The sequence below is a fragment of the Thalassophryne amazonica genome, chromosome 15 (genome assembly GCF_902500255.1).
Source record: "Thalassophryne amazonica chromosome 15, fThaAma1.1, whole genome shotgun sequence".
NCBI classification, from domain to species: domain Eukaryota; kingdom Metazoa; phylum Chordata; class Actinopteri; order Batrachoidiformes; family Batrachoididae; genus Thalassophryne; species Thalassophryne amazonica.
The window spans coordinates 60,814,087-60,841,541 of NC_047117.1; the positions used below are offsets into that span (position 1 = coordinate 60,814,087).

At 39.5% G+C, this 27,455-nt stretch overlaps 1 protein-coding gene across 1 annotated transcript in view; it reads right to left on the reverse strand.

Annotated features, from left to right (window-relative positions):
- The window catches only part of LOC117525529 (inactive rhomboid protein 2-like), a 55,993-nt gene that overhangs the window by 4,150 nt on the left and 24,388 nt on the right, over positions 1-27,455 (reverse strand). Inside the window, exons 4-16 of the mRNA XM_034187390.1 lie at positions 26,569-26,752; positions 16,761-16,973; positions 16,329-16,457; positions 15,181-15,290; positions 11,584-11,802; positions 8,069-8,180; positions 7,785-7,859; positions 6,815-6,976; positions 3,978-4,063; positions 3,787-3,850; positions 3,528-3,622; positions 3,285-3,360; positions 3,074-3,174 (exon numbers count right to left, since the gene is read on the reverse strand). Of these exons, the coding sequence (XP_034043281.1) occupies positions 3,074-3,174; positions 3,285-3,360; positions 3,528-3,622; positions 3,787-3,850; positions 3,978-4,063; positions 6,815-6,976; positions 7,785-7,859; positions 8,069-8,180; positions 11,584-11,802; positions 15,181-15,290; positions 16,329-16,457; positions 16,761-16,973; positions 26,569-26,752 (1,626 nt within the window). The remainder of the gene's footprint in view (positions 1-3,073; positions 3,175-3,284; positions 3,361-3,527; positions 3,623-3,786; positions 3,851-3,977; positions 4,064-6,814; positions 6,977-7,784; positions 7,860-8,068; positions 8,181-11,583; positions 11,803-15,180; positions 15,291-16,328; positions 16,458-16,760; positions 16,974-26,568; positions 26,753-27,455) is intronic.

Consider the following 27,455-nt stretch of genomic DNA (forward strand, 5'->3'; position numbering starts at 1 on the left):
CTTTTTTAGTGCCGTCATACCAGTTCAGAACGGGGACATTAAAGAGGCCGTCAGTGTGATGTAACAGAAATAGTTTACCTTATACAACCCCTGGCAAAAATTATGGAATCACCGGCCTCGGAGGATGTTCATTCAGTTGTTTAATTTTGTAGAAAAAAAGAAACTAAAGTCATTTCAAATGGCAACTTTCTGGCTTTAAGAAACACTATAAGAAATCAGGAAAAAAAATTGTGGCAGTCAGTAACGGTTACTTTTTTAGACCAAGCAGAGGAAAAAAATATGGAATCACTCAATTCTGAGGAAAAAATTATGGAATCATGAAAAACAAAAGAACGCTCCAACACTTCAGTAGTATGTTGTTGCACCACCTCTGGCTTTTATAACAGCTTGCAGTCTCTGAGGCATGGACTTAATGAGTGACAAACAGTACTCTTCATCAATCTGGCTCCAACTTTCTCTGATTGCTGTTGCCAGATCAGCTTTGCAGGTTGGAGCCTTGTCATGGACCATTTTCTTCAACTTCCACCAAAGATTTTCAATTGGATTAAGATCCGGACTATTTGCAGGCCATGACATTGACCCTATGTGTCTTTTTACAAGGAATGTTTTCACAGTTTTTGCTCTATGGCAAGATGCATTATCATCTTGAAAAATTATTTCATCATCCCCAAACATCCTTTCAATTGATGGGATAAGAAAAGTGTCCAAAATATCAACGTAAACTTGTGCATTTATTGATGATGTAATGACAGCCATCTCACCAGTGCCTTTACCTGACATGCAGCCCCATATAAATCAATAACTGTGGAAATTTACATGTTCTCTTCAGGCAGTCATCTTTATAAATCTTATTGGAACGGCACCGAACAAAAGTTCCAGCATCATCACCTTGCCCAATGCAGATTCGAGATTCATCACTGAATATGACTTTCATCCAGTCATCCACAGTCCACGATTGCTTTTCCTTAGCCCATTGTAACCTTGTTTTTTTCTGTTTAGGTGTTAATGATGGCTTTCGTTTAGCTTTTCTGTATGTAAATCCCATTTCCTTTAGGCGGTTTCTTACATTCATTTCTCATTTGTTTTGTTGTGCATTTTTGATTTTTGAGACATATTGCTTTAAGTTTTCTGTCTTAACGCTTTGATGTCTTCCTTGGTCTACCAGTATGTTTGCCTTTAACAACCTTCCCATGTTTGTATTTGGTCCAGAGTTTAGACACAGCTGACTGTGAACAACCAACATCTTTTGCAACATTGCGTGATGATTTACCCTCTTAAGAGTTTGATAATCCTTTCCTTTGTTTCAATTGACATCTCTCATGTTGGAGCCATGATTCATGTCAGTCCACTTGGTGGAACAGCTCTCCAAGGTGTGATCACTCCTTTTTAGATGCAGACTAGCGAGCAGATCTGATTTGATGCAGGTATTAGTTTTGGGGATGAAAATTTATAGGGTGATTCCATAATTTTTTCCTCAGAATTGAATGAGTCCATATTTTTTTTCCCTCTGCCTGGTCTAAAAAAGTAACCGTTACTGACTGCCACAATTTTTTTTTTCCTGATTTCTTATAGCGTTTCTTAAAGCCAGAAAGTTGCCATTTGAAATGACTTTAGTTTTGTGTCATGTCTGTGATCTGCTTTTTTTCTACAAAATTAAACAACTGAATGAACATCCTCCGAGGCTGGCGATTCCATAATTTTTGCCAGGGGTTGTAGTTGTGCCGTTTCATTTTCAAGCTAATCTACAAATCCAAGACCATGGTCCTGTGTTTTGATGCCAATTGTAACAATACCTCCTAAAGAAGCAGTTAAGAGAACGACAGATCGTATCAGAGTGGTCGGTCATTAGTGGTTTTATTTCCTGGGCATGTTGACTCTGTACACGACGACAAGCTGCCAGCTGTTGTGTTTCAAGTAGTGACTGGAATTGGTCATATCTTCCACGCTTGACCACTCAGCAGTTGTCTGTTTTTCGTCATCCTTCAGCAAATTATTGACTTGATGGCTCAAAAAAGACAAACATGATAGAAGGCAGAACAGTACCTCTCATTAGAGAAGACGTGTCCTGTAAATAGCTCAACAGATCTGCTCCTAGAAACAATCATAACTTACGTGAGACATCAGTCGTTCATATTGGGTAATCTCAATGACTTGTAAAGAAACAGAGTGAGATGATCACAGTCGTTCACTCAGGTGGGAATTTACCAAAACATCGTAGCTTTTATCTTTCATGCTCGCTTGTACTTGAGCTTTCAATGTTGCGATGTTCCAGTGGTGCTCTACAGAGAGCATATGATGGTGTTTTCTCCTCTTTCAATCAGCTTCGGCTCCTCGGAAAACGACGCAATTCCATAGAGGCTAATGGGCGGCGCCATATTGCTGTATTTGTTTGAAACCCTCCAAGACTGGTTGCTAAGACATGAGGTGACAACGCGGAAATGACGTAGGGCCTGATGGCCCCCACGTTATTTATGCTATGCTAACAACAGCTGGCTGCTTGTTCTGGGGTTCTACGCTGCACTTTCTAATGCTGTTTGTACTGCTGCCCCCAGTGGTGAACAAAAGGAAAGCACAGGCAGCACCAGCATTCTGCAGCACAACAGGAAACAACCTGAAGAAAGCCCCTGATTTTTTTCATGAAATACACACTTGAAGGTAAGCAATGGCATTTTTTTTTGCTAATTCTAATTTATCATGGAAAATCAATGTCAACATTAAACAAAGAATTATAACAGATTGCCTCCTATCGCAACAAATGGAATAGTTGTGCAACAAAGCATCCTTCCTGAATTGCATCATACCCCAAATGTCTAGATACTTATTTCATGGCTTTATAAGGGAAAGCTGTAAACCCCTAATTACCACAAATTCGTATTTGTACTTATATATATATATATTTTTTTTTTGCTTGTGAATGTTTCTTAGCAGTAAGGGCTCATTTACAGCTTCAGTGCTACATAAGGCATTTATAGTGTGTGAAAAACAACCCAGCTAGATTTGTTGAAAGAGTTACTTAAAATAATGAAAAGGAAGTATCTGACTAAGAACTTTTAGGCTGAGGTGTAGTGCCTACCCAGCATGGAGGAAGAGAGAAAGCCAGAGACGGTAGACCTGATCAGGAACGTCAGGGTTGAGAAAAGGCAGCAAGCCGCACACATCATCCAGACAGTGGACCTGCAGAAAGATAAAATACTGGCTTCAGAGTGAGAAAGAAACAACACACACACACACACACACACACACACACACACACACACACACACACACACACACACACACAGCACCTGTGAGCAGAGTGTGGCATCCTCATGGAAGTAACCATGCATGAAACTGCAATACTCCCTGGTCGCAATCTCACATCTGAAGGACAGACAAGAAATATGCGACTCAAAGTGTCTCTAAAAGACCAAACTACAGCGGAGCCATTTATCAAACACGTAATTTTAAAGGTGGAACACAGGCGGCACGTCTGCAGCTATCGCAGCCTGCAAACTCCACACATCAGAAGATGGTCCCATGTTTCTAACCTGCCCTTGGTTCCGATGCAGCAGGGCCGTCCCTTGATGTTGCAGTCCATGTGACTGTATCCTGTGTGGTTCCACTTCTTGGGCCACGTACACATCTGAAAAAGGAAGAACTCAGCTCTGTAATGATGTCTGCTTTCAGCACATTTCTTTTTGAAAAACAGAATAAAAACATTTGAACAAGCAGGTGGACCAATGCACACTAAATTTGTTATTTCTTTTATTTATTTATTTTTAATGATAGAGTAGCAGTACTTCTCACCGGCCACTGGGTGATGTCATCTGGCCATATGTGCGCCCCTGCAGAGGCAGGTTCCTCACACACTCTGGACACAGCACAACACAGAGACAAGAGACAAGTTTTAAAAGAAAGGTTTAAGATCAAATTTTCTTTACTTTCCATGTAATATTCTTGTGTGTGATTTGGTGCATTAATTACGCTGCTATGCTAACCTGGGATCCTGGTGACAGACAGAGCCAGAAGACCTGCTGATGTTCACAGGTTCATCCTTCCACTTCACAAAGGTGGCCAGTGTCTCCTGCATGTAGAATTATTTTCATATAGAATGTACATTTTAATTTACATACAGCATGCATTCATCCAGGATGTCTCCGTACATTGCTGCATTCATCTTTCACTCAACCCTGACTAGTTTCCCAGTTCCTGCCGCTGAAAAACATCCCCACAGCATGATGCTGCCACCACCAGGCTTCACTGTAGGGATGGTGCCAGGTGTCCTCCAAACATGACACCAGGCATTCACGCTAGGGATGTCCCGATCCAATCACGTGATTGGAAATCGGGCCCGATCACGTGGTTTCAGACTTGATCGAAATTGGATGTTGCATCCCGATAAGATACAGATTTTATCCTCATTATTTTGACATGCGCTATTTCAAGCTCATTATTGCAGATTAATGGGTCTTTCAAGAGTCGGAAGCGTCAGAGGCGTCAAAAAATGGTCTAAAAAGCATTATTTTCAATGAGACGCGCTGCTTTTTTAGAGGCGTCAGAAGCGTCGCGTCAAAAGCCAAACTAAAGTGACGCTTCTGACAGGAGCGCGCATTGCCACTTGTCGGCAGGCTGACGCGGTCAAAGTTCAACCCAATCTTTTTTTTTTTTTTTTTTTTAAATTGAACAAAAGAAAAAACATAAGTTCAACCCAATCCAACTTTTGACGCTCTGAGCTGTGACGTAGCTTCGTGCTGTCCAATAGGAACGACACGTCGGGCCAAAACACAGAAAACTAGTGGAAGAAACCACTGATCTGTACAAAACAGATCGGTGCAGAAACCACTGATCTGTACAAAACAGGAGCAGTTTTCTGAAGAAAAATCCTAGGAAATGTTTTTTGTTGTTGTTGTTTGTTACCTCAAAATGTCTGATTACTGTCTCAAAAAAGTTTAGAACACTTGTAATTAAAATAGCTAAAATCAATAAATGGTTCTTTAGAAACCTTTCATCTGTAAATTAAAACCTATTTCAGATTAGATCATTTCTTGTTTAACATAATGAACCTTGGACATTTATTTTTAGACAAATAAAATAACATGGAAATTTGTACATTTTTTAAGTCTGGTAGCTTATTACTTGATCGTTCAAGCTACCTCAAGGAGAAGTGCACTGTTTAAGTGATAAATTTGTTCATTGTTCATTCAGTTTTTTAAAGTATCGGATCGGGACTCGGTATCGGCAGATACTCAAAATTAGATGACTTGGAATTAGATCAAACTCAACTCAACTGTCTTATCAGGCCAGAGATTTTGTTTCTCATGGTCTAAGACTCCATCAGGTGCCCACTCCAGGTGGGCTGCTATGTGTTACTAAGGAGAAACATCTCAAGGATCAGTGGAAACAGGATGCACTTGAGCTCAATTTTCAGCTTCATGGAAAAGGTTATGAATACTTATGTACAGGTGATTTCTTAGTTTATTTTTAAGAAATTTGCAAAAATAAAATAAACAAAAACCTCTTTCACACTGTCTCTACGGGGTATTGTGTGTAGAATTTTAAGGAAAAATTATTTTCATCCATTTTAGAGTAAATTTTGGAATAAGGCTGTAACAAAACAAAATGTGGAAAATGTGAAGCACTGTCAATACTTTCCAGATGCATTGTAGACTGTCAATTATTGAAGGTTTCTGTTGTTTTTTCCCCCCCAATATCTTAAATCCCCAAGGCTTCCCATCAGATATAACTGGACCTTTGGGTTTCTTCAGGACAGCGTCAGTGTACATCCTGCTGAATGCAACACATATTTGAAACATTTTAAAGGCATAACAGCTTGCAGGCAAAAACGAAGAGAGATTTTATTTCAGTTTTTATTTCATGCAAAAATTTTAGCATTGTCTTTTTTCATTAACAATAACGCATATTAATATCGTCTCAGTGTTTTATAACACTGATGCAGTCTCGCCATCAACTTGTCTTAAAGCCTGATTTCTGCTTCTCCATCTCGGCAGTGACACGGAGCCCACTGCGTCACCGCGCAACCTCTCCGAGCCCCTCTCCATAACCTCCCAAAAACTGAAATTACATGGTGAAACGATGGCGGGCTGTGATTGGTCACTTTTTCAGTCATGAAAAAAAAAAAAAAAAAAAAGTTCATTGACGTATATATGTCGTCTCGTCTGACGAAATTAACACTAACAGCTTGGCCTCACTACATCTGTCTTTGGTGTAACCATGATATACCACAAAAATAAAGATACTCTGTCATAACTATATTTCAACACAAAGTAAATTTTGGTTAATTTTGTGAAAATCAAACCAACATACAACGTTAAATGTGGTGTTTTGTTTTTTGCCCTCCAGGCCTATATCAGTTACTTTGTCGACCTTCATATTTCACTGATTTAAGCAGTCAAACACAATTTAACCAACAACTGAAACATCTTCGCATGAAACAATTTTCTATAGTTCAAAAATAACTTTGGAAAAAGATGGCCTCCTTTGCTGCTGTGGTCACTGGTATTTCATGTGAATGTGATGGTTGTTTAGATTTTAAATGTGCAACTAGATTCATTAGGAGAGAGACATTTTCTGAAAATTAATCAACTTGCTCCAGGTGAGCAGGCCAGCGGGAATCTCAAGACCTGGACAAGATCGTAAGCCTGGAGCAGCATCGTAAAACTTACACAAGTACGGAGCCTAAGCAGCAAACACTGGACCAAAGCACCTCTGCTGCTCTAGTTCATGACTGTAAGCACTGCCTGTTCTGTCTCCAACCACAGCTTGGTTATTATGCAGTGACAGTATAATGATTAATATGAATAAATAAATCCCTTACAGAGCAGCCGGAGCTTTGGGTCTGCACACATCCAGAGTTGTCATTCTGAACACAACAGCCAGACTCTTTCTCTAGACCCTTGGCTTTCTGGATCAGACTAACTATTTGCTTGTCCTGGCGGATGCATGGTGCAAACTTTGCTCCCAGGTGGATCAAGTCCTCCTGATAAAGGGGGTGTGAGAGAGAAAAACAAACAAACTATAAGCCACATGCAACTGCAGATGTAGTTTTTCTTTTCAAGTCTGCAGGTTAACCTTTCTTTTACGTGTGAACATTATCTAAATAAACCTTACTGTACATATGAAATGCTGGCCAAATTTAAAAAAATAAAATAAAATCCACCAGTTGTACCAAATAGTACTTTTAAACAAGATTAAAGATCAGGCCAAAGAGCACTTCATTTAGCACTGGCTGAAGGGTAACCCTTAAGAAGAGTTCTTTTCATGGTGGGTCATAAAATCTGGGGTATCAGTTACCTACACATCACGGAGCCACCCATCATGGCTGAATTTGAAGAGTCTGTAATAACTTTTCATTTATTTAGCAATAAAAGTGAGACATTTACAACATAATGTGGTTGCAAATCAGCAACAGGTAATGACAAAGCCCCTGTAAAAATATGGAGAGACATAATGTCCAAAATAACAATGTACAAAATGTTATGTTCCCTCACAATGCAAGTGATCCTGCCCATTTGAGGCTCCCTATGTAACAATTTGTTTGACACAAAGTTATTGCAGTGGGTCATAAAAATGCTCCAAAGAGACCTAGTTAGTATTCAATCTCACAATGGTACACTAAGACAAGAATGACCAAGACCCCAAATACTTTGTCCGTTGTACTTAGTCAAATGTATTGGCATCTCAAATACCGCTGTCCAGGAAGCTCATGACTGCAGTAAGTCATTTAAGGCAGACATTTCAGAAAATGATAAACACCTTCTGTTTCAAGTAAAACTAATGAGACTCACAGAACTTGGGCCAATCCAGAAGTTCTCTTGTTGAACATATTTTACACTCTCATAAATGCCTTTGTTCTTCAGGACCTACAGAGGGCGACAGAGGCACACAAGTCAAAGCACTAAACTAATTTATGGACTTGAGTAAATTAATGACTTGTGGCAAGTGATGTTTATGGAAAAACTAACTCTCATAGACAACAGTGTTACTCAAGAAATAGCATATCTAGCATAAGCAGATTTGCAGCATATGACAGACTGGAGGCTATTTCATTTTCAATAATCAATTTGCTCACCAGTTCAGTTGTTGAATGTTGTGCAAACCCCACACGGGCAAAGCCATATGTACAACATGCCAGCAAAGTGATTACTATATGGACAAAGGTGATCCAGTAGGTAAAGTAGGGCCTATAAAAACAGCAAAGAGCATGCCTATAAATCACAAAAAACAAGCTGAAATACGCGTATGACACTCACAACTAAATAAATAAATAAAAATATATTGTACCAAAACGGTCCAACTACAATCCTCTGGATTTTTGGAATGACCGTGTTATCTTTGGAAAAACCCAGAGACAAATGCTAATATATGCGTAAAGCGCAGTATATATTCCGTACGTAATCTATCAAGAGAAAATCTTCCTCGCCACCGAGGGATTGTCACGACAACGACATGGCTTAGCAATAAAAGTGCACAGAATGCTTCTCAGCAAATGACAGAGGGAACAGTTAAGCAAAACTCATCAGAAGACAGTATTGGCCTGGGTATGAGACTCTGAATGAGCAGCCGAGTTAATTAGACTACAGATTATCCATAAAATGTTATTCACCAAGTGCAACTAGTTAAAACTGCCAATGAAGTTTAGATTGCTGAAAACATCAAGCTCTCTCATCACTATTGGCAGCTGTCTAACTACAATTCACCAGAAGTTTCATGGGAGACTTAACCCTAGAATTGATTTTTGTGTGAGAGGAGGTTATGTTTTTATCGGTTTATTTGTGAACAGCCTGCAACCCACAATTTTTCAAATATTGTTCTAATTTTTCTTTTTAACAGAGGATTCATATCCTGATAGGCAAGAAGTGATTCAATTTTCAAGGTCACAGGTCAAAGTCAGGAAAAATCTGGGAAAATTGGAAAGATCCCTATCTTTAACGTTGAACGAATTTTCAAAAATTCATAACTGTCAAAAAAAGATTAAATTTCTTTCATATCAGACAGTCTTATGTAGGACGGTATCCTTTATTGACTGACAAAGTTTGATCTGGAACTGATCCAGATTACAGATTTTGTGGCCATTTATATTTAACATGGAAAACCCCATTTAATGTATATTTTACATCATATCTTAATCAAACATGCTTCAATCACTCTCATACTCCAAAGTGAGGTACAGACTGGTACTCACAATCGCCTGACAAGCTTTTTCCCAGATCTGACCTGGATTGTGGATTTTGTGGACATTTGAATTTAATATTGAAAAGCCCATTTGATGTACCTTTTTGCATTATATCTCAGTCAAAAGTGCCTCAATCACTCTCATTTGTGACACTGATGTGCAAACTGGCACTCTCAATGAACTGACTAAGTTTGATCCGCATCTGATCCGTATTGCGGATTTAGTGGATATTGGATTTTAACATTGAAAATATTTTGTATTATATTTTATCTTATGAAAAGCCACTTCTAACAGGACTTTGACCTTTAATTTTTTTTCAAAGATAAAAATTTGTAGAATTCGAAAGTGTTGGTGGACGTTTGCGCTCTATGAGAGCAGTGCTGTAGTTTTTTTTTTTTTTTTCTGTATGCAAATCCTTCCCTGTTCCATTCCACATGAAACTGTATAACTGGTGGTGCAACAGCCAAAAGTTGCAATATGCAGTTTGTCCAATCACTGCTACGCCTCTACTATAGACATACAATACCTGAGCATCAAAACAATCAGCTATAAAAGTGAGGATTTATATCAATAATCCTTACATTTAGTTTGTTCAATCACTTATGGTCTCTGAAAAGAGAGGGACTCTAAACAAGAAGATGCAATTTCTAAAACATGTTATGATTTTTATGGTATATACAGGCAAAATGACCAAAATACATGGACCTGACTGTACATCTGAAATCAGGTTCATTTTCAAAATTACTTCTGCTTTGCTTTTTATGGATCAACAGAATTGACTTGTGTGTTTACTTTTAATACTTAAGTATCAAAAGTAATTTTCTGATGTTAAATATCTTCAAGTATGTCAAATACCTTGGTACTTTGAAACTGTGCTTTTTATACTTTATGGTCTCCTTCCCTGAAACTTTTCTCGACAATCTCTTCTTCCCTTTTCATTAATTTAATTAAAGTAGCTTATAATGCGCCAAATCATAGCAAAAGCCGTCTCAAGGTGCCTTACATGAAACAATACAACATAAAATTTAAATAAATAATTAAAAATGAATAAAAAAAAATTTCAAATACATAATTAATTCTATGTGATATCAGCTTTATCACTATAACAGGGCTGTGAAATGAAAACTGTGAAATCCTAGGAAGCCCAATGCCTTAACCACTAGACCATCACCTCCCCTGCAGATTTTGTGATCCTAGGTTCAACCTTTCATTTAAACTGTCAATGATCATGTTGAAATAACAGAATATGATGTGGAAGTAGGACCTGGAATGATTTTCCTTTTAATTGTAAACCAAATTGTGCATTAACTCAGAACAATTAAACTAAATGAAATTCATTAGACTGAAAAGACTGTTAAAGCATTTCAAAAACCACAGCAAAGCTTGTAGAATATTTTGAACATCATGGTAAAATATCAGTAACACACCTTATAGTAATAAAGTCTCATACTGTTGTGTAAATTCCTGTAAATCCAGTGTATTTTTCCCATGAAAAAAGTCTACATTAATAAAAATTAATTTACATTCTTGTGGAAATTCATGTAAATCCATTCAAAGCCACAATGTATTTCTTCCAATAAAAGAAAGTCTAGATTAATAATAAAAAAAGAGTCACATAATCTTGTCTAAAATCCTGTTTGAACAGCACAATGTTTATTTTCCAGAGAGAAAATTTTTTACCGTTTCTTGATGGCACAGTTCGCTTTTCCCATTTCTTTTATCTTTCAGGTGTGTTCATGAATCCAGCGACAATTCCACAGATTCTTGTCCTTATCAAACTTTTTCAAACAGTCTTTCTCGCCATCTTCGCTCTGTCTGATGTCACTCTGTGACACAGACATGCTGCAAAATTCTTCTTTTAAAAACTTGAGCGCTCTAAAAGTTTGCGATGTCCACATGCTACATTTAGCTTCAGCGTCTTACAGCAGACACACTGCGTCGCCACAGCAACCAACCAGTCCCGCTTTATGACAACTGTCATAACAGCTACACTTTGAGTGGCATTTTTCCTCCACAAAGTTCTGCAGATCCGAGGACACAGATTTGTATCGGTAACACGGATCAGTGTCCGCGGACTTATAAAACTTGCGCATTGTCATAAAAAAAGGAAACGCCTTGCAATAGGCATTTTAAAAACTCAGTAACGATCACAATTAGAGTACAACATTAACACCCTCCCCCCATGATGACATCCATGGAATTCCTCAGATCCACAGAGTTTTCACAGCCCTGCTATAAAAACTACTTTGAAGAAGGAAATGTCACACGATAAGACATTATCACCTCAATTCTGCTCAAAATAAGTTACACTGCTAAGTACTGACAGTAATCGTAACAAACGTATAAAGAAACAAGGTACAGAGAAGTGCAGCAACAACAAAGCAACACAGAAGGAAGCTTCTGTTTCCAACCTGTGGCTGTGGAAGTCATCCAATTGTTTCTGGATGTTGCTGTTGAGACTGCGGCGATAGTGTCTGTTCAGCCACTTGCCCACGACGCCCATACCATACTGGCGCTTTTGTTTGCCAAATGCAAATTGCTTAACTTGGGAGGCAATGCGACGACCGCGGCGAGGATGAGCTGTTTCAGGCACAACCGTTGGAGTCCTCGGCATTCGAGATACATCCTTTCTAGGATTAGAAGAAAGGATTGGGGGGGCATGAAATACATAAATGTTGAGAAAAGTAATTATATATATATATATATATATATATATATATATATATATATATATATATATATATATATATATATATATATATATATAGAGAGAGAGAGAGAGAGAGAGAGAGAGAGAGAGAGAGGAGAACAGTGTAAATGCAAAGCATATTAAGATGGAAACAGTGCACTTTTACAGAGCATATCACACTCCAATCAACACAATCTTTAAAATAATGATGTACCAGATTATGGATGATTGCTTCCAACTCTTTAACTTGTGCGAATCCTGATGTAGCTGATTAAAATAAAATGAGCCATGTAGCCTCTGAAAAATGCACACAGATTCAGAGCCATTTTTAGCCATAAAAGTGACGTAACCTCAGGTACTGACTATTACCTGCCTTAAGGTCACCCCACCTGTGTTCAGCTACAGTCTACTTCATGATTTACTTCAGTACACACAGTCAATCTGGGCTGGGTTTTTTTTTGTCTCCACATAAAACATGGTTTTTAATTTGGCTTTCAAATCAATTTCTTGTATTTTGCGATCTACAAATGTCTGTCTCACCTGTTTGTAACCTGTGATGTATTCAGAAAAAAAAACAAAAATGTCGCACACGTCTCAATAAGACTGAATAATAATAATTACATACCAAAGCGGTATCTCTAATTTCTCTCCTGCTGTGTTCACAAACAGAGACATGATGAATTATTGTTCCACTGTGTGGCGTTCCACATAAGAACATCACTTGATCAGCCTCAGTGGATTCGATGTCACTGACAGTGGGCTACCAGCAGCGCTTAGCTTAGCTATCGCTTTAGCTCAGCTTAGCCAGTAACTCAAGTGCCGGTAGCTGGTTCACATAATGGTTGTCCTGTTAAAAGCGGCCACTCCTTACCCATTGTTATGGGCGGGCCTTAGGGTGCCTTGCCTGCCCTCGGAGTCAGTTGGGACCACCCTAGATAGACGGGTCTGTCAGTCACACGCTAACCATAAAAAAAAAAAAAAAAAAAAAAATTTGCAGGTTACCATGATTACATTCTGTAAAAATTCCAATATAGGTGATTCATAATAATATTGACAAACACACTGTGCTTTATATGATTTTTACTAAAATAACTGTGAATGATTCAACTGGTTCATAAAATGATCTGGGTAAAATGGAAATTATATGTTTAGCGTGCTGACTACTGGACCTAGCTGTGAAAGAAGAGCGAGAAGTGGGAAAAAAAATAAAATAAAAAAATAATAATAATAATAAATAAATAAATCAATGCTGAACTAAAAGATGGATATACAGTGCTCCTTTATTTAAATTAATTGATTTTTTATTTTTATTTTACCTTTATTTAACCAGGTTAGTCCCATTGAGATCGAGACCTCTTTTGCAAGGGACACCTGGACAATTAGAGTTTTCAATTCACCTAATCTGCATGTCTTTAAATGTGGAGGAAACCGGAGTACCCAGAGGAATCACACGCAAACTCTACACAGAAAGGCCACAGGTGGGAATCAAACCCATGATCTTCTTGCTGTGAGGCAACGGTGCTAACCACTAAGCCACTGTGCTGCCTTTAATCAATGCCCATGGAGGGTCTGAGAAGAGTGAAAGAAACAGTGAATTTCATGGTTAGGGATAACGCACATTGGGTATGAGTTGTGTGTCCTGCTCATAACAATAATAGATAGTTAATAGAGAATATTTAGCCTATACTTGCATTTGGTGCATAAAGGAGGTGCATGAAGCTTTTAACTCCTATTCAGTAGCCCAATATTAGAGGTGCGTTTAGCCTGCGCTTGTGCTATAGCCCTGCACTTTGTTCATGTTAGTCAGACATGAGAAGATTATTCTTTCCTTCTCAAACTACATCATGATGGCATATTCAACAGTTCAAATTTTTATATGTCCCAGGGGAGAAACCCCCAATTAAATAGGACTTCACACTTCTGTCCTAAAAAAGTGCCCCCCTCAGAGCAATGCAAAGTTCCTCCGCAAATCTGTGTCTGGCACTGGGTCTGGGCCACCCATCATTGCCATTGTGTCAGACTCTGTGATCACAGAAGGGGCTTCCTCAGTGAGACTGACCAGTGTAGAGCATGTAGCATCTTAGTTTAGCATGACGCGATGCCGCAACACAAACCACAAACACAGCCGGTTCCACACATTCGGGAGAGGAACCATGCTTTAAGAATTTTCTCCTGGTCACACCAAAGGAAAGGATAAAATCCACTGTTAAATCCATCATATTTTGAAGGTCATTCTCACACTGTGCTGGGGTTCACTTGGGCTGCTTGTAGGAGATGGGCTGTAAAAAAAAAAAAAAAAAAAAAAAAAAAAAAAGAAGCTAATTTCTCCATGTTCATGACTTAATTTCTCTGGGCATATGGCACCAAAAATAAAACAAAATGCAATAATATTTTCGTAATTGTTTATTTATTTAGGATAGTCACCTCATTTGACATTTTACTAGTGACACACACTTTAAACGGCAACAAGGTGGTTAGTGCAGTTGCTTCAAAGCGAGAAAGTCATGGGATTGATTCCCACCTGTGGCCTCTGTGTGCAGTTTGGATGTTCTGTGCGCATGCGAGAGAGCGACAGACACAGCATGGTTACTGTATATGGGTACAACTATACACTCAGTTACTAGTTTATTAGGTGCACACAGTGAAACATAATGCAACTGTTTGACTAATCAACCAAGTAATAATTGATTTCACTTTTACAATGAAGCTAACTAAGCAGCATGGTGGCTTAGTGGTTAGCACTGTTGCCTCACAGCAAGGAGGTCATGGGTACAATTCGCGTCTGTGGCCTTTCTGTGTGGAGTTTGAATGTTCTCCCCGTGTTTGTGTGGGTTCCCTCCAGGTGCTCCAGCTTCCTCCCACATCCAAAGACATGCAGGTTAAGTGGATTGGAAACTTTAAACTGTCCGTAGGTGTGAGTGTGGGCGTGAATATGTTTGTCCATCTATATGTGGACTTGTGACACACTGGCGCCCAGTCCAGGGTGTCCCCTGCCTCACGCCCTATGACTGCTGGGATAGGGTCTATCCCCTGTGACTTGATCTTGGATAAGTGGTTTCAGATAAGTGTGTGTGAGTACACACTGTAAACTTTAGTTAAAAATCCTACTGATTTTTTTTGTTTGTTTGTTTTCTCAAGGTCTATTTTCAGACGTTTTGTCATTTCTTAAATCCACACAGCTGTAATATTAAATTAATCTCAGACGGTTGGACACTATGAACACTGTAACAAGCACTGAGACCTACGGCGGTTTCCATGACAACAGTTCAGCATAATAAGTCTTCTAGTAAGTCTGGTTTAGGGTTGTGTGTTTACTGACAGACTGGAGATCTTCTGGTCAGGCAATCCTCCGGGAACGAAAGCAGCTGATAATGGAGGGGATTCAAAGACATCATCAGCCATGGAGTATAATTCATCATGGGCATCGACCTGAGCAACAGGGACAGAGAAGATGAAAGAGAAACAGAAAGTGGAACAAACAGAGTCAGGAACAGCAAAAATCAATGAGCCTTTCCATTTAGACTAAAACTTAAACTCTGTCTTGAAACACAGCGATCTACCTCACTCATTCCTTCTTGATTCATTTTTGATTGTTTTGGGGTTTTTTTTTTGGGGGGGGGGGGGGGGGGGGGGGGGGTAATAATTCCACTCCAAATATTAGGGAAGTCAGTGTGAGAAAATGCAAAGTGCTGAAGTGTGGTGATCAAACATACAGAACAGGACTTTTTACTTTTCGTAGCCCACAAACTGTCCATCCATGTCAACATCTGAGAGGAAGGAAGTGACTTAAAAATGGTACAGAAACCAGAAACCTCACTGTAACTTAGTGTTTCAGGTACTTTTTAATTGGGCAAAAATGGGATGAACAGAGAAATGCTGTAACACTATATAACACCAAGTGACAAAGAAATCTACTACAAAAAGATAATTTTAGAGGTCAGAATTTTACTCTCCAGAATCGCTCAGTCTGATTTGCGCCATTTGTATCTGACTTTTTGTGTCAATGCTGTATTTGTTGGATTTTGTTGTAAATAAAGTATTTAAAAATAAAAATGCCACCGATGATTTTGCTCATTTATATTGTTCTCTGTGTTCAACTTTGTCAGATGGCCTGTGACTGTTCTGGGTGTGCTGGTCTTTAACTGGGATGAAGAACAGTGTTGACATGAGAAGACTAAAGGGAACTAATATCGAAACTATACTATAAAGAGCGGAGAGACAAAAAAAAAAGTAGCTGTTGATCTGAATGGAGAGCATTTCATCATTCTGTAAATGTAGAAAAAAGATGACAAAAGATGAAAAGAAAAAGATGACGGGTTCTTATTCCTCGGCTGATATATAGCTGCTAAAAGATTCAAAGATCATAGGGGGAGCGAAAGAAAACAGTGACCACAAAGACTCCAAGCAATGAGAGAAACTGCAAAAAAGGAAGTGACAGGAGACATAGAAAAAAAAGAAGCTGCTGACCTTGCTGAAGAAAACTGATTCAGATGTGTCTGCAGAATCCACAGTGTCCTCGTCCATCCAGCTGGGCCTGATAAAGCTCTTCTTATGGAAACTACGGCCTGTCTGGGAGCCTGCTAGTCCACTACGACCCTGGTGATGCACAAAACACAAACATCACAAAAAAGGCTCCTATTATGACTGGTCTTTCATTTACAAGGTACAAAAAAAAAAAAAAAGGAAAAACAAACTAGTGAAGAGTCAGGGGGGCCTGTACTGTGCAGATGAATAGGGAGGTAACTCATTTGGTTCCAGTCAGGGATGCAATGGAAAAACACAAGTAAACCGAAAAATAAACAATTATGCTGAGACCAATGTCTAAAATATGAACTTTAATAGACAACTGTGTGCTCGACCCACTCTGTGGTATGATTAAGCTCCCAGATGTTTCCTCACCCTTAGCAAGTTGGAAGCAGCTCGGATGCTCATGCGGGCGACAGACTCCCTCTTGCGTCTGGGGTAGCGGCTGTAACAAGAGCGCTGGCTGGTGAAGGAGGAAAGTGAGGTGACCCCTGGTGTAATGGGAACCCCATGGGTGGTAAGAGGAGTCCTGGGGGATCCTTCTTCTGGATACCGAAATGGTCGTCCACGTGCCAGGGGATCCACAATCTACCAAAAGCAGGGATACAGTTATACAGACACGGAGTGACAGTTTAATAAAAATATGTCATCTCCAGATCTTGCATAATGTAATCCTCCTCTGCCAACTGACTCTGAAGATTATGTGTATGCAAGTTCATTGTATTAAGTAAGATAAAAAAAAAAAAACAAACAAAAAAAACCAATTAAATGCTGTTTGTTTGTTTTTTTTACATAGGTCTTTCAACCAAAAAGAAAGTGAGAATGTTCACATACTGAACATTTTGAATCTCCAAAAAGACATTAAAAATAATTTACAACTACATTAGAGATGAGGAATGGTTGTGATATCACACCCAAGCAGAGGTGAAACAGAGTGTGTGGGGGAGCATTATTTTGTGACAGTATAGATACGCCTCTTCTAACGTGATGCAGCCTTTTCCGTGTTATAATCAGGCTTAGTTTTCCCTCGGTATCCAGCTTCCTTCAGAGCCTCTTGTTCTTTTAGCCCTTTCCTTCCCAAGAACCCTCTTAGGGCCCTATCATACACATGGTGTCAAGAAGGGCAAAACTCAGTCTAAGGGTCATTGCTAAATTCCACCCAGCGTAGATGTAATTTTTATGCCCAGTGCCCACATCTTCTAAATCACAATACTGTTTGCACTCCTGTGGCCATGTGGTCTAAAAATGAGGTATGGTCAGGTACAGAATTGGCACGTCGATAACTTCTGTCACCAGAAAGCATTTTCATCTTATAACAGAAAAAAACCTGACATGAAATCCAGCACTCTATAAAAAGCACAACAGTGAGACACACCTGGGATAAGTGGCTTGACAATGCGCGCACACACACACACACACACACACACACACACACACACACACACACTCTTCTTGTCTGCACACATCATCGACAGTGGTGTTAGGACTGTGTATGTGCATTATGGAAAGTGCAGGAAATCAACACAGCACGTGGCAGGAGGGTAAATAAAACTCCTCCCCTTTCTGCCAGGGTCACTGTGGCTTTGGTGTCTCCTGTGCAGACTGAAAGGTTGGAGCAAATCCATTAATGAACCAGAAATCCTTTCACTTTACACATGCTTCCTCAATACCACAGCGCTGTGTGCCTGGTGCAGTCCACTTTGAAGGGAAGGGCAGGAACCATTATAACTGGCTCCTATCCTCTGAGGACTACCTAAAGTTTTGTGCAGAGTGTCTGACTTTGTGAACATATTTCCTACTGCGTAAATTGAGAAGCATGTTCAAAAACGCCCCAGATACTTACCTCTTCATCCAAGCAATGGAGACTGAATGCCTCTCTTCTTAACGATAAGGAATTTATCGCTCTTATTAAAACAGAGTTTAATAATTATTTAGATATAAATAGAACACCGGAGACATCTCCAATTATGCTATGGGATTGTGCAAAGGCTTATTTACGAGACTGCATTATTTCCTATGCAAAAAAAAAAGGAAAAAAAAAAAAGACAAAAGACAGCCAAACAGCAAGAATTAGAGGATAAAATAAGAGAATTGGAATCCAAACATAAACAGAGTAGAGCACCCAACATCTTGAATGATTTGAATATATCTCGTAGGGAGCTTCAAGACTTACTATCAGAAAAAAATTGAGGGAAACCTGCGCTTTGCAAAGCAACAGTATTATGAAAATGGGAATAGAGCAAGTAGACTCTTAGCCTTCAGACTTAGAAAACAGCAGTCTTCAACGGTAGTTCAAAAGCTATAATTAGGTCATAAATCTATTATAAAACCAAGAGAGATAGCAGAGACATTTGCTGAGTTCTATAAAGTTCTAGACAGTTATAATGATACTTGTTCCGACGAGGCTAGTATAGCGAACTATTTACACAATATAAATGTCCCTGAATTACCCAAGGTAGTAGCTAAAGAATTGGATGAGCCAATTCAAGAAGGGGAAATAAAACAAGTTAACACATCCCTTAAGAATAATAAATGTCCCGGCCCGGATGGCTTCATAAATGAATTTTTTAAAATGTTTTAGGGATATTCTTACCCCTCCTTCAAAAACAATGGCGCCATCTTGGTCTGAAGCTATGATAGTAGTATTACATAAAGAGAGCAAGGATCCTACCGACTGCAGTTCATATAGGCCATTATCTATGCTCAACGGAGATGTACGCATTCTCACAGCTATTCTTGCTAGACGAATAAATGATACTATAACGCAAACCATACATCCAGATCAAACCGGGTTTATTGCTGGGAGGCACTATGGAAATAATTTACGGCGAGTATTAAATATTATATCGCATCAGAAAGAGAACAAAGTAACAACAGCTATAATTTCCTTAGATGCCCAAAAAGCATTTGATCGCGTGCCATGGAAATATCTAATTCAGACATTAAAGAGGTTTAAATTTGGGCCTAAATTTGTAGATTCGATACACATAATTTACTCGTCCCCACAGGCAGCTGTCAGACTCAATGGTGTTAGATCATCATGTTTCAATTTAGAGCGCGGGTGTAGGCAGGGGTGCCCGCTGTCGCCCCTTTTATTCGCAATTAGCATTGAACCAATGGCCCAATTCATCAGGGACGATGATGACATTAAGGGAATTCTGATTGGCACAGAGGAACATAAAATCTCACTCTACGCCGATGATGTTCTATTATATCTGACAGAACCTGCAACATCAATACCACACTTGAAGGGAATGATTTATGAATAAGGTTATTTTTCTGGTTATAAAATAAATGTTGATAAGACAGAAGCAATGGATATCAATAGTAGCATCGCCCTCAGCGTAAAGCGACAAAGTGGTTTTAGGTGGCCCAAAGAGGGTATTAAGTATTTAGGCATTAATATTCCTCTCTCTCTACATGATTTGTATCATGTCAATTATAGTAAAATTCTAGACAATTAAAAATGATCTAGAGCGGTGGTCAGCGTTACCTCTCTCTTTTCTTGGTCGCATAGATACTATCCGTGGTGAAGGGGAAAGTTTACAAAACAGTAGTGAGACCAGCTATGTTGTATGGTTTAGAGACAGTGGCACTAACAAAAAGACAGGAGGCAGAGCTGGAGGTGGCAGAGCTGAAGATGTTGAGATTCTCTTTGGGAGTGACAAGAATGGACAAGATTAGGAATGAACATAGAGGGACAGCTCAGGTGGGACGGTTTGGAGACAAAGTCAGAGGCGAGATTGAGATGGTTTGGACATGTGCAGAGGAGGGACCCAGGGTATATAGGGAGAAGGATGCTGAGGATGGAGCCACCAGGCAGGAGGAGAAGAGGGAGACCAAAGAGGAGGTTCATGGATGTGCTGAGAGAGGACATGCAGGTGGTTGGTGTGACAGAGGAAGATACAGAGGACAGGGTGAGATGGAAACGATTGATCTGCTGTGGCGACCCCTAACGGGAACAGCCGAAAGACAAAGAAGAAGAAGAAGATAGATACTATCCGTATGAATGTTCTCCCAAGATTGATGTATTCGTTCCAAATGTTACCAATAATAATACCAAAGTCCACATTTGTTGAATTGGATAAAATTATCTCAAAATTTATTTGGCAAGGTAAGCGCCCTCACATAAAATTTAAAACACTCCAATGAACCAAAGTAAAAGGGGGGCTCAATCTTCCTGTGCTAAAATACTATTTCTGGGCTGCTCAATTAAAGCCGTTGATATCATGGATTCAAAGTGATAACCATACACGATGGTTGGACATTGAACAAACGATGTGCTCTGTACCATTAATGGTTTTACCTTTTTTTTAGATGTTTCAATGAAGGGTTTGTCATTGTGGACGAGAACCATCCTTAATATTTGGAATAAAGTACGAGTTGCATTTAAGTTACCAAGAGCTCTCTCAATCCTAACAAGTATTGAACATATGAAATCCTTTACACCGAATATCCTAGACAAAGGTTTTGCAAAATGGGCTGACCAGGGACTGGTGTTTATTCATAATCTGATTGATAAAAATAACCTTATGTCATTTGAAGAGCTACGTAGGCATTTCCAACTCCAGAAACCCGATTTCTTTAGGTATCTACAGTTGCGCTCTTTTTTGACCACACAAGGAATGGGAAAGAGTGTTAAACCCCACACCAATAGAAAACTACCTATCTCAATTCCAAAAAGGTGAAGGGGATAAGAAACTGATAAAGTTATATAGGGTATATTTGTCAATGGATCAGCATAAGCCCACTCAAACAAAATGAAGATGGGAGGCAGAGACGGCCAAAACCATCTCTGATGAAATGTGGGAGGAAGCATGGGCAGTGGCTCACAAAACTACAAATTCCAATACATGGCGGGAGTTTAAATGGAAGATTCTTAGCAGTTATTTTAGGACACCAGATATAGTTGCTAAGATGGACCCCAATGCACCAAGCTTGTGTTGGAGAAACTGTGGTACAGCAATACCTAACCATACACACATCTTCTGGACATGCCCTAAACTAAAAAACTTTTCGGATGAGGTGTACAGGGCTCTAAACCAGATTTTTGAAGCGGTCATACCAAAGGATGTTACAGTTGCGATACTTGGCATTGTTCCGGAAGAGGTGCAGGGAGGGTCTAAATCATATCTCTTAAACATCCTCCTTACAGCAGCTTTGAAGTGTATTACAATTAAGTGGATACAATTAGAGCCACCCACCTACAATATTTGGGTCCAAAAAGTAAGGGAACTTTACCAAATGGAAAAGATAACATACATGTTAAGACTCCAAAAGCCTATTTTTGCTGCACGGTGGGGTCGTGCGGAAGCCTTATTCATGTAAACCCACATCTTGTACACCTAAATTGCTCTTTCTTGGATGTTGTGTTGGCAGTGCCTTGGTACTCCCATTCATTTTCCCTCTGGATGTTGTGATGCTGAAACCATGTATACTTTCCTGTAAAAAACTGATTGTAATGTTTATTTTATGGCATGTTTCAACAATGTGCTATGACTAAGGTAACATATATTACTGACGTATGATTGTGTGATATGCTGTGTTGTTATGAAAAGATTCAATAAAAAATTTAAGTTCTAAAAAAAAAAAAAAAACGCCCCAGATGAGGTTGCATCTGTGACAAGTTTTTTGTTTTTGTATCCACCATTTTAAAAAAGCCCTTAATGTTTTAATGTTATGAAGTTTAAGGATTAACACAGTCAAAAGAGATGGCCAGTTACGGTATTTCCTTGATTAAATGCCTGACCTTAAATAGGGGTCTGCCTCATTTAATGACCTGGTCAAAACTTTGAAAAGAAATAAAAACCTGAAAAGCTGTGGAGTTGAAGTGCTACTTGGAACTATACCGGTTTTTAAGATGGTGCTCTTTGGTAGAGGGCTTGTTCAAATAAAGTCTTGAAAAGATACCAAGGCACTCATCTGACAAAAAAGTTAAAATGCCTTTATTTTATGGGCAAATCATAATTAAAAAATGCACTTTGATGCGTTTCGGCTAGAAGCCTTCGTCAGGAAGTGAACACTCATTCTGAGACAGGTCTGATTAAAAACCTCAAAATGGGTGGGTTAGCAGGTGTGAACAACTGGATCATCAATTAACCAATGAGAACAAAGTCAGATAAAGGGTAGTCAAAGCTGAAACAAAAAACAGAAGTGGCCAACAGGGGGCCCCTGTGTCTGCCCAGCAATACAAAAATCTATCAGATAATATGTCAGACATATAAATAATATATAATCAATGCCAATAGCTCTTAAAATAGAAGGATCACTCTTATGTCTGTCCTTAAAATGATGAGCCATAGGATAATTGTCATTTTTAGTTCTTATGACATACTTATGCTCTGAGACTCTTTCCTGTAAACGGCGTTTAGTTCTGCCAATGTAAAACACATTGCAGACTAGACACTCTAATTTGTACATCACAAAAGTAGTTTTACAATTAATAAAATGTTGTATTTCATAAGTATTGTATCCATGTGTATCATAAAACGTATTACATTTGGCCACATTAGAGCAATGGTTGCACTGACCACATTTAGACCACACCGTTTAACTGGTAACCAGGTATTTTTTGAAGGTGCTGGCAAGTAGCTATGAACAAGTTTATCGCTCAAAGTAGGTGCACATTTAAAGCTGAATATAGGGGGTTCCAAAAACGCATTACCTACAGAGGCATCACATTGTAGTAAATTCCAGTTTTTCTTGATATTTTTAATGTGATTCTGTACTGAATCTAGTGGAAAAGAACACCCTTTCAGATCTCTGTCCTGCAGTCTTATTTTCTAAAAGACTGCCATTCTAGACTTCTTGCTCTATTTTAGCACTTTTAAGGACTCTCTTTTTATAACCTCTTTGAATAAATCTATTTTCCATCTCAGCAACTTTTTGAACAAACATTTATTTCCTCGCAAACCCTTCTAAGTCACTGAAACTCGCCATAGGGTACGTTATCTTTAAGGTGTCTGGGATGGAAACTCTTAGCATGTAAGATAGAATTACGAGAAGTAGGCTTTCTATAAATGGTGGTATGTAAAAAGCCTGCATTATCTCTAAATATTTCCAGATCCAGAAAACAAATCTATTGCTCTATTGCTGCTTTAATAGAAAGAAAAACGTGCCTTAAATAAACCCCGGGCATTATGCGCATTAAAAGTTTACATTTGGTCGAGTCACTTTTTTCTCTAAAGCCTCGGTCCCACCAAATAATGAAGGCTGAAGAAGGAGCCACGCATGGGTGTGGGGTGATTATTTGAAGAATGACCCACGTTTTCATGTTAACATGTATCCACTATGAAGGTGCCACTATGTGCCTCTCTGTACCCCGCATGTGCCGCGTAGCAGCCTCTAGTGAGCCACGACCGACCTGTCATTACAGCCTCGAATGGCTCGCATCAGCCACACTAAGCCATGTAGTGCCATGATAGCGCCATGATAACGCCATGTTGGCGCACGTTTAGGCATGAGTTTGGTCCAAACCTCCAGCCCTCCCACACCTGGTCCCTTTAAAGTGTGGGTTTTCAATTCACAGATTCACAGCAGCATTTAAAGATGTCCCTTCTTTTTTTTTTTATTTAAACGCAGTCCAAAAATAGACACTCCATCACAGTTCCGCAGTTGTGCGCTGTGCGCCAGGCTGCTGTCCACCTGTAATGCACCAGACCAGCTAGACCCGAACCACGGGTTCCTGGAGAGCCGCCTCTGTGCTCCTCGCTGGCTCCGCGGCTCTCTGGCTTTTTTTTTTTTTTTTGCGGCTTTAAACACACAAAACTTTATGTTTGTCCATTTATTTCTGCAAAATCGCTCTTTTGCGCGCACGCTGCTGTTGTCATTTCATGGACAGCCGCCTCTCTGCTCTTTCTGGCTTCCGTTCCATCCATGGCTTGCTGGCTTTATTTTTTCTATGGCTTTACGCACAATCATTTTTACAACGTGATTCCACTTTTGACTTTGTGTTTGTCTGTTTATTTCTGCAAAAGCGCTCTTTTGCGTGCTGTGCCATTCTGCATACAGAATGAGGTGGCCGTTTTATTATATACACCTGTGGATCATTTTCAATATATATATTTCTTTATTTCTTCCGCAGCTTACAAGTCACCATGATACAACTTTTAACTTTGTGTTATGTCTTCAAAATCGCTCTTTTGCGCACTCTCCACCTGTGTTGCCGCACAGCTCCTGCTCTTAGCTGCTCCACTGGAGTTATTATCTTCCATGGCTTTAAACACACATCCACTTTCACGCAGTCACCCAAATTTTAACTTTATGTTCGTCCAATATTGACTGAAATATCAGTCTTTTGTGAGCTGGCGTTCTGCCTAAATGCTCGTTTGAAGCGTGATGGAGTCACTACTGCCTCAGTGCGCACACACAGCGGAGCTCATGTGATACATTAATTCCAGAAGTGATTACAGGTATTTTCGGCATCCAAGGTTTGACAGAAAATGATTAATCCACTACAAAATAATTATTTTATATAGAGTCCAGCGCACAGAGCAGGTGGAATTTGGTGCGCAAAGAGGAGACCCGCTCCAAAAATAGCCTCTCAGGTCCTGCTTCATTGCGCACACAGTGATCCATTAACAAGATATTAAATCAACATACTTTTACATACAACAGACATCAACATACAGACATACTTTTATAGCAAGGAACTGTTTTATCAAGCTATAAAAAACATTAAAAATAATTACCTTAAGCTGTTCAAAATACATCCCACATGGAGCAGGAAAGAGAGGAAGAAAGTGTCCAGATGAAACAGTCCTCTGTGATGCCAGAAGTGATTAGAAGTGTTTTCAACATCCAAGGTTTGGCAGAAAATGATTAATCCACTACAAAATATATAGAGTCCAGCGCACAGAGCAGGTGCAATTGTGTGCGCAAGAGGAAGAGCCGCTCCAAAAATAGCTTCTCAGGTCCTGCGAAGGTGCCAGGCGCATGGATAATGGACTTTTTGCAGACTCGTTACCACCACGCAAATGCCTCTAAGCCGTCGCAGTAACTCAAACACAAACTGCGCCACGCTGTTGTTGCTAAATTTTGAACATCTTGAAATTAGCGCCACGCTCAGAGAGGAGCCTCATTAACTGAAGATAATGCCTCTAAGAGCCACTCTGAGCCACTATAATGCCACGATAGCTCACGAAACAAAAAAAAACAAAAAAACAAAAAAACAGGGTGCATGGCTCCTTCTTCACTCCTTCTTCACTCGGTGGGACCGAGGCTTAAGTCCACTGCAGAGAGGTACCTTAAAATCCTAAAGTCTGATTTATGCTTCTACAACTCCGTGGCCATGCAATGATATCGATGTGTGCATGACCCTTTTAAAGTTCTCCGTGGTGCTGGTGGGCATCTTAATGCAATTTACCGCAGGAACAGCAGCTTTTTCCGATCAATTTGTCACTCAACAAGCTCCACTTCTTTATACAATCATCAGTTTTCAAACCAACATTGCATTACGTGCAATTTCCCTCCATAAATTGTGGGTCATTTAAGTGTCTTTGTAGTTTTTCGACTCAGTGTTGTAAAGTTAGTCATATCTGTGGACTTTTCTGTCAAAAGTATTTGATCCATGATCAAAATGTAATCGGTATGCGCACTGCAAAGATTTTTAAAATGTGATGGGAGAGGAAGGAGTGAAAGCGGAAAAGTGACCAATCACAGCCCTTGCGGTCTCCGTTGTTTGGGAGGTGCACGTCAGGCTATGGACAGTGTTTGCAGCGATGCAGAGGGCTCTGATCTAAAGCAGTTGTCTTTGGTTCATCACACCCAGAAATGTGTGAAACTCAACACCATATTACAGAGTGTACATTGCACACATGTACATTGTTCCTGCCCCTCCTCTATAAAGCCAGCAGAAGAAGCTCCTTTTCTTTTAAAGTGACAGGCATACCCCGCGAACCTTAATTGGACTAAGTGGTTGAAGATGAATGAATGAGTGAGTGACAGGCATAAACTTCATCTGTTTTTTGTTTTGTTTTTGAAAACATGAAAATGGGTTATTTTTAGGCTGCACCACCTAAACATCTGTGTGGTATGTTGGGCTACAGACATTAATTCCTGCTTCACCTGATAACTATTAGCGCGCTGAAAGGTGTAGAATAGGGCGATTTAATTACAAAGTCAACTGTGAGATGAATGTGTAGGTTAAGATAGGCAGGAACATACTGTTCCTAGTTAACAGTACCTTGGGCATCCTCTGTGTGCCTGGCGAGTCCAGGCTCTGGTCAATACTGGTGGCTGACTCCGGCTCTCTGTATTGGGGTTTCAGTTTGCCATAGCGCTGGCTGCAGTGGCGCAGGCTCTTTCTGTGCCACACCTGTTGTTTGGTCTCAGAATCATCCCCCACACCAAACCATTGGGCTGTATTCCTGGCAGGAAGAAAACAAAGTGCATTTAGCTTCAAATACTGTATTTCCATGAATTAATGTACTAAATAATACTGCATTCACATGTTCACAGCAGAGAAACCACCATACTGGTCATTACGGTAGAATTACTGTTTGCAGTGGCAGACAGTAGGTGATGAAATAGACAATAGTTTAATTGAAAAATACAACAGAGTTTTTGTATTTTTGCAAAATCTTATAGAAAACAGGAAGTTCTGGCTCTAATGGTTGCTTAAAAGGGAATTTTTATAGGAATCAAGTGATATGGTGGGAGGGTGATATGACTGTCTCAGATATGGCTTATTTTTCAGAGTCCCTAAGCCAAAGTTTTTTTCCCTTGGGCCTCTAGAATTTTGTGAAGTTTTATATAACTCATGAGGTTAGGATGTTTTAATCCACAAAGCTATGCATATCTATGGGCATAGCCAATTTGAGTGACAGCTACTGTGCAGGTGCCCAGCTACTAACAGGCCACTAGCTCCTTTCTGAGCAATACAAATATGAGATAATATGGCCTTCTACGTGGTTAGCTGTACTAACAGACCACCTATGAAGCCTGTGCAACTCACACTTTCGTATATCGGAAATTAAATTTGCCTCTTAGCACTAATTAGCATGCATTAACAAATGATGTTAGCTACACTGATAGGCTATATATTGGTCAGTTTTAATACACACTGAAGTC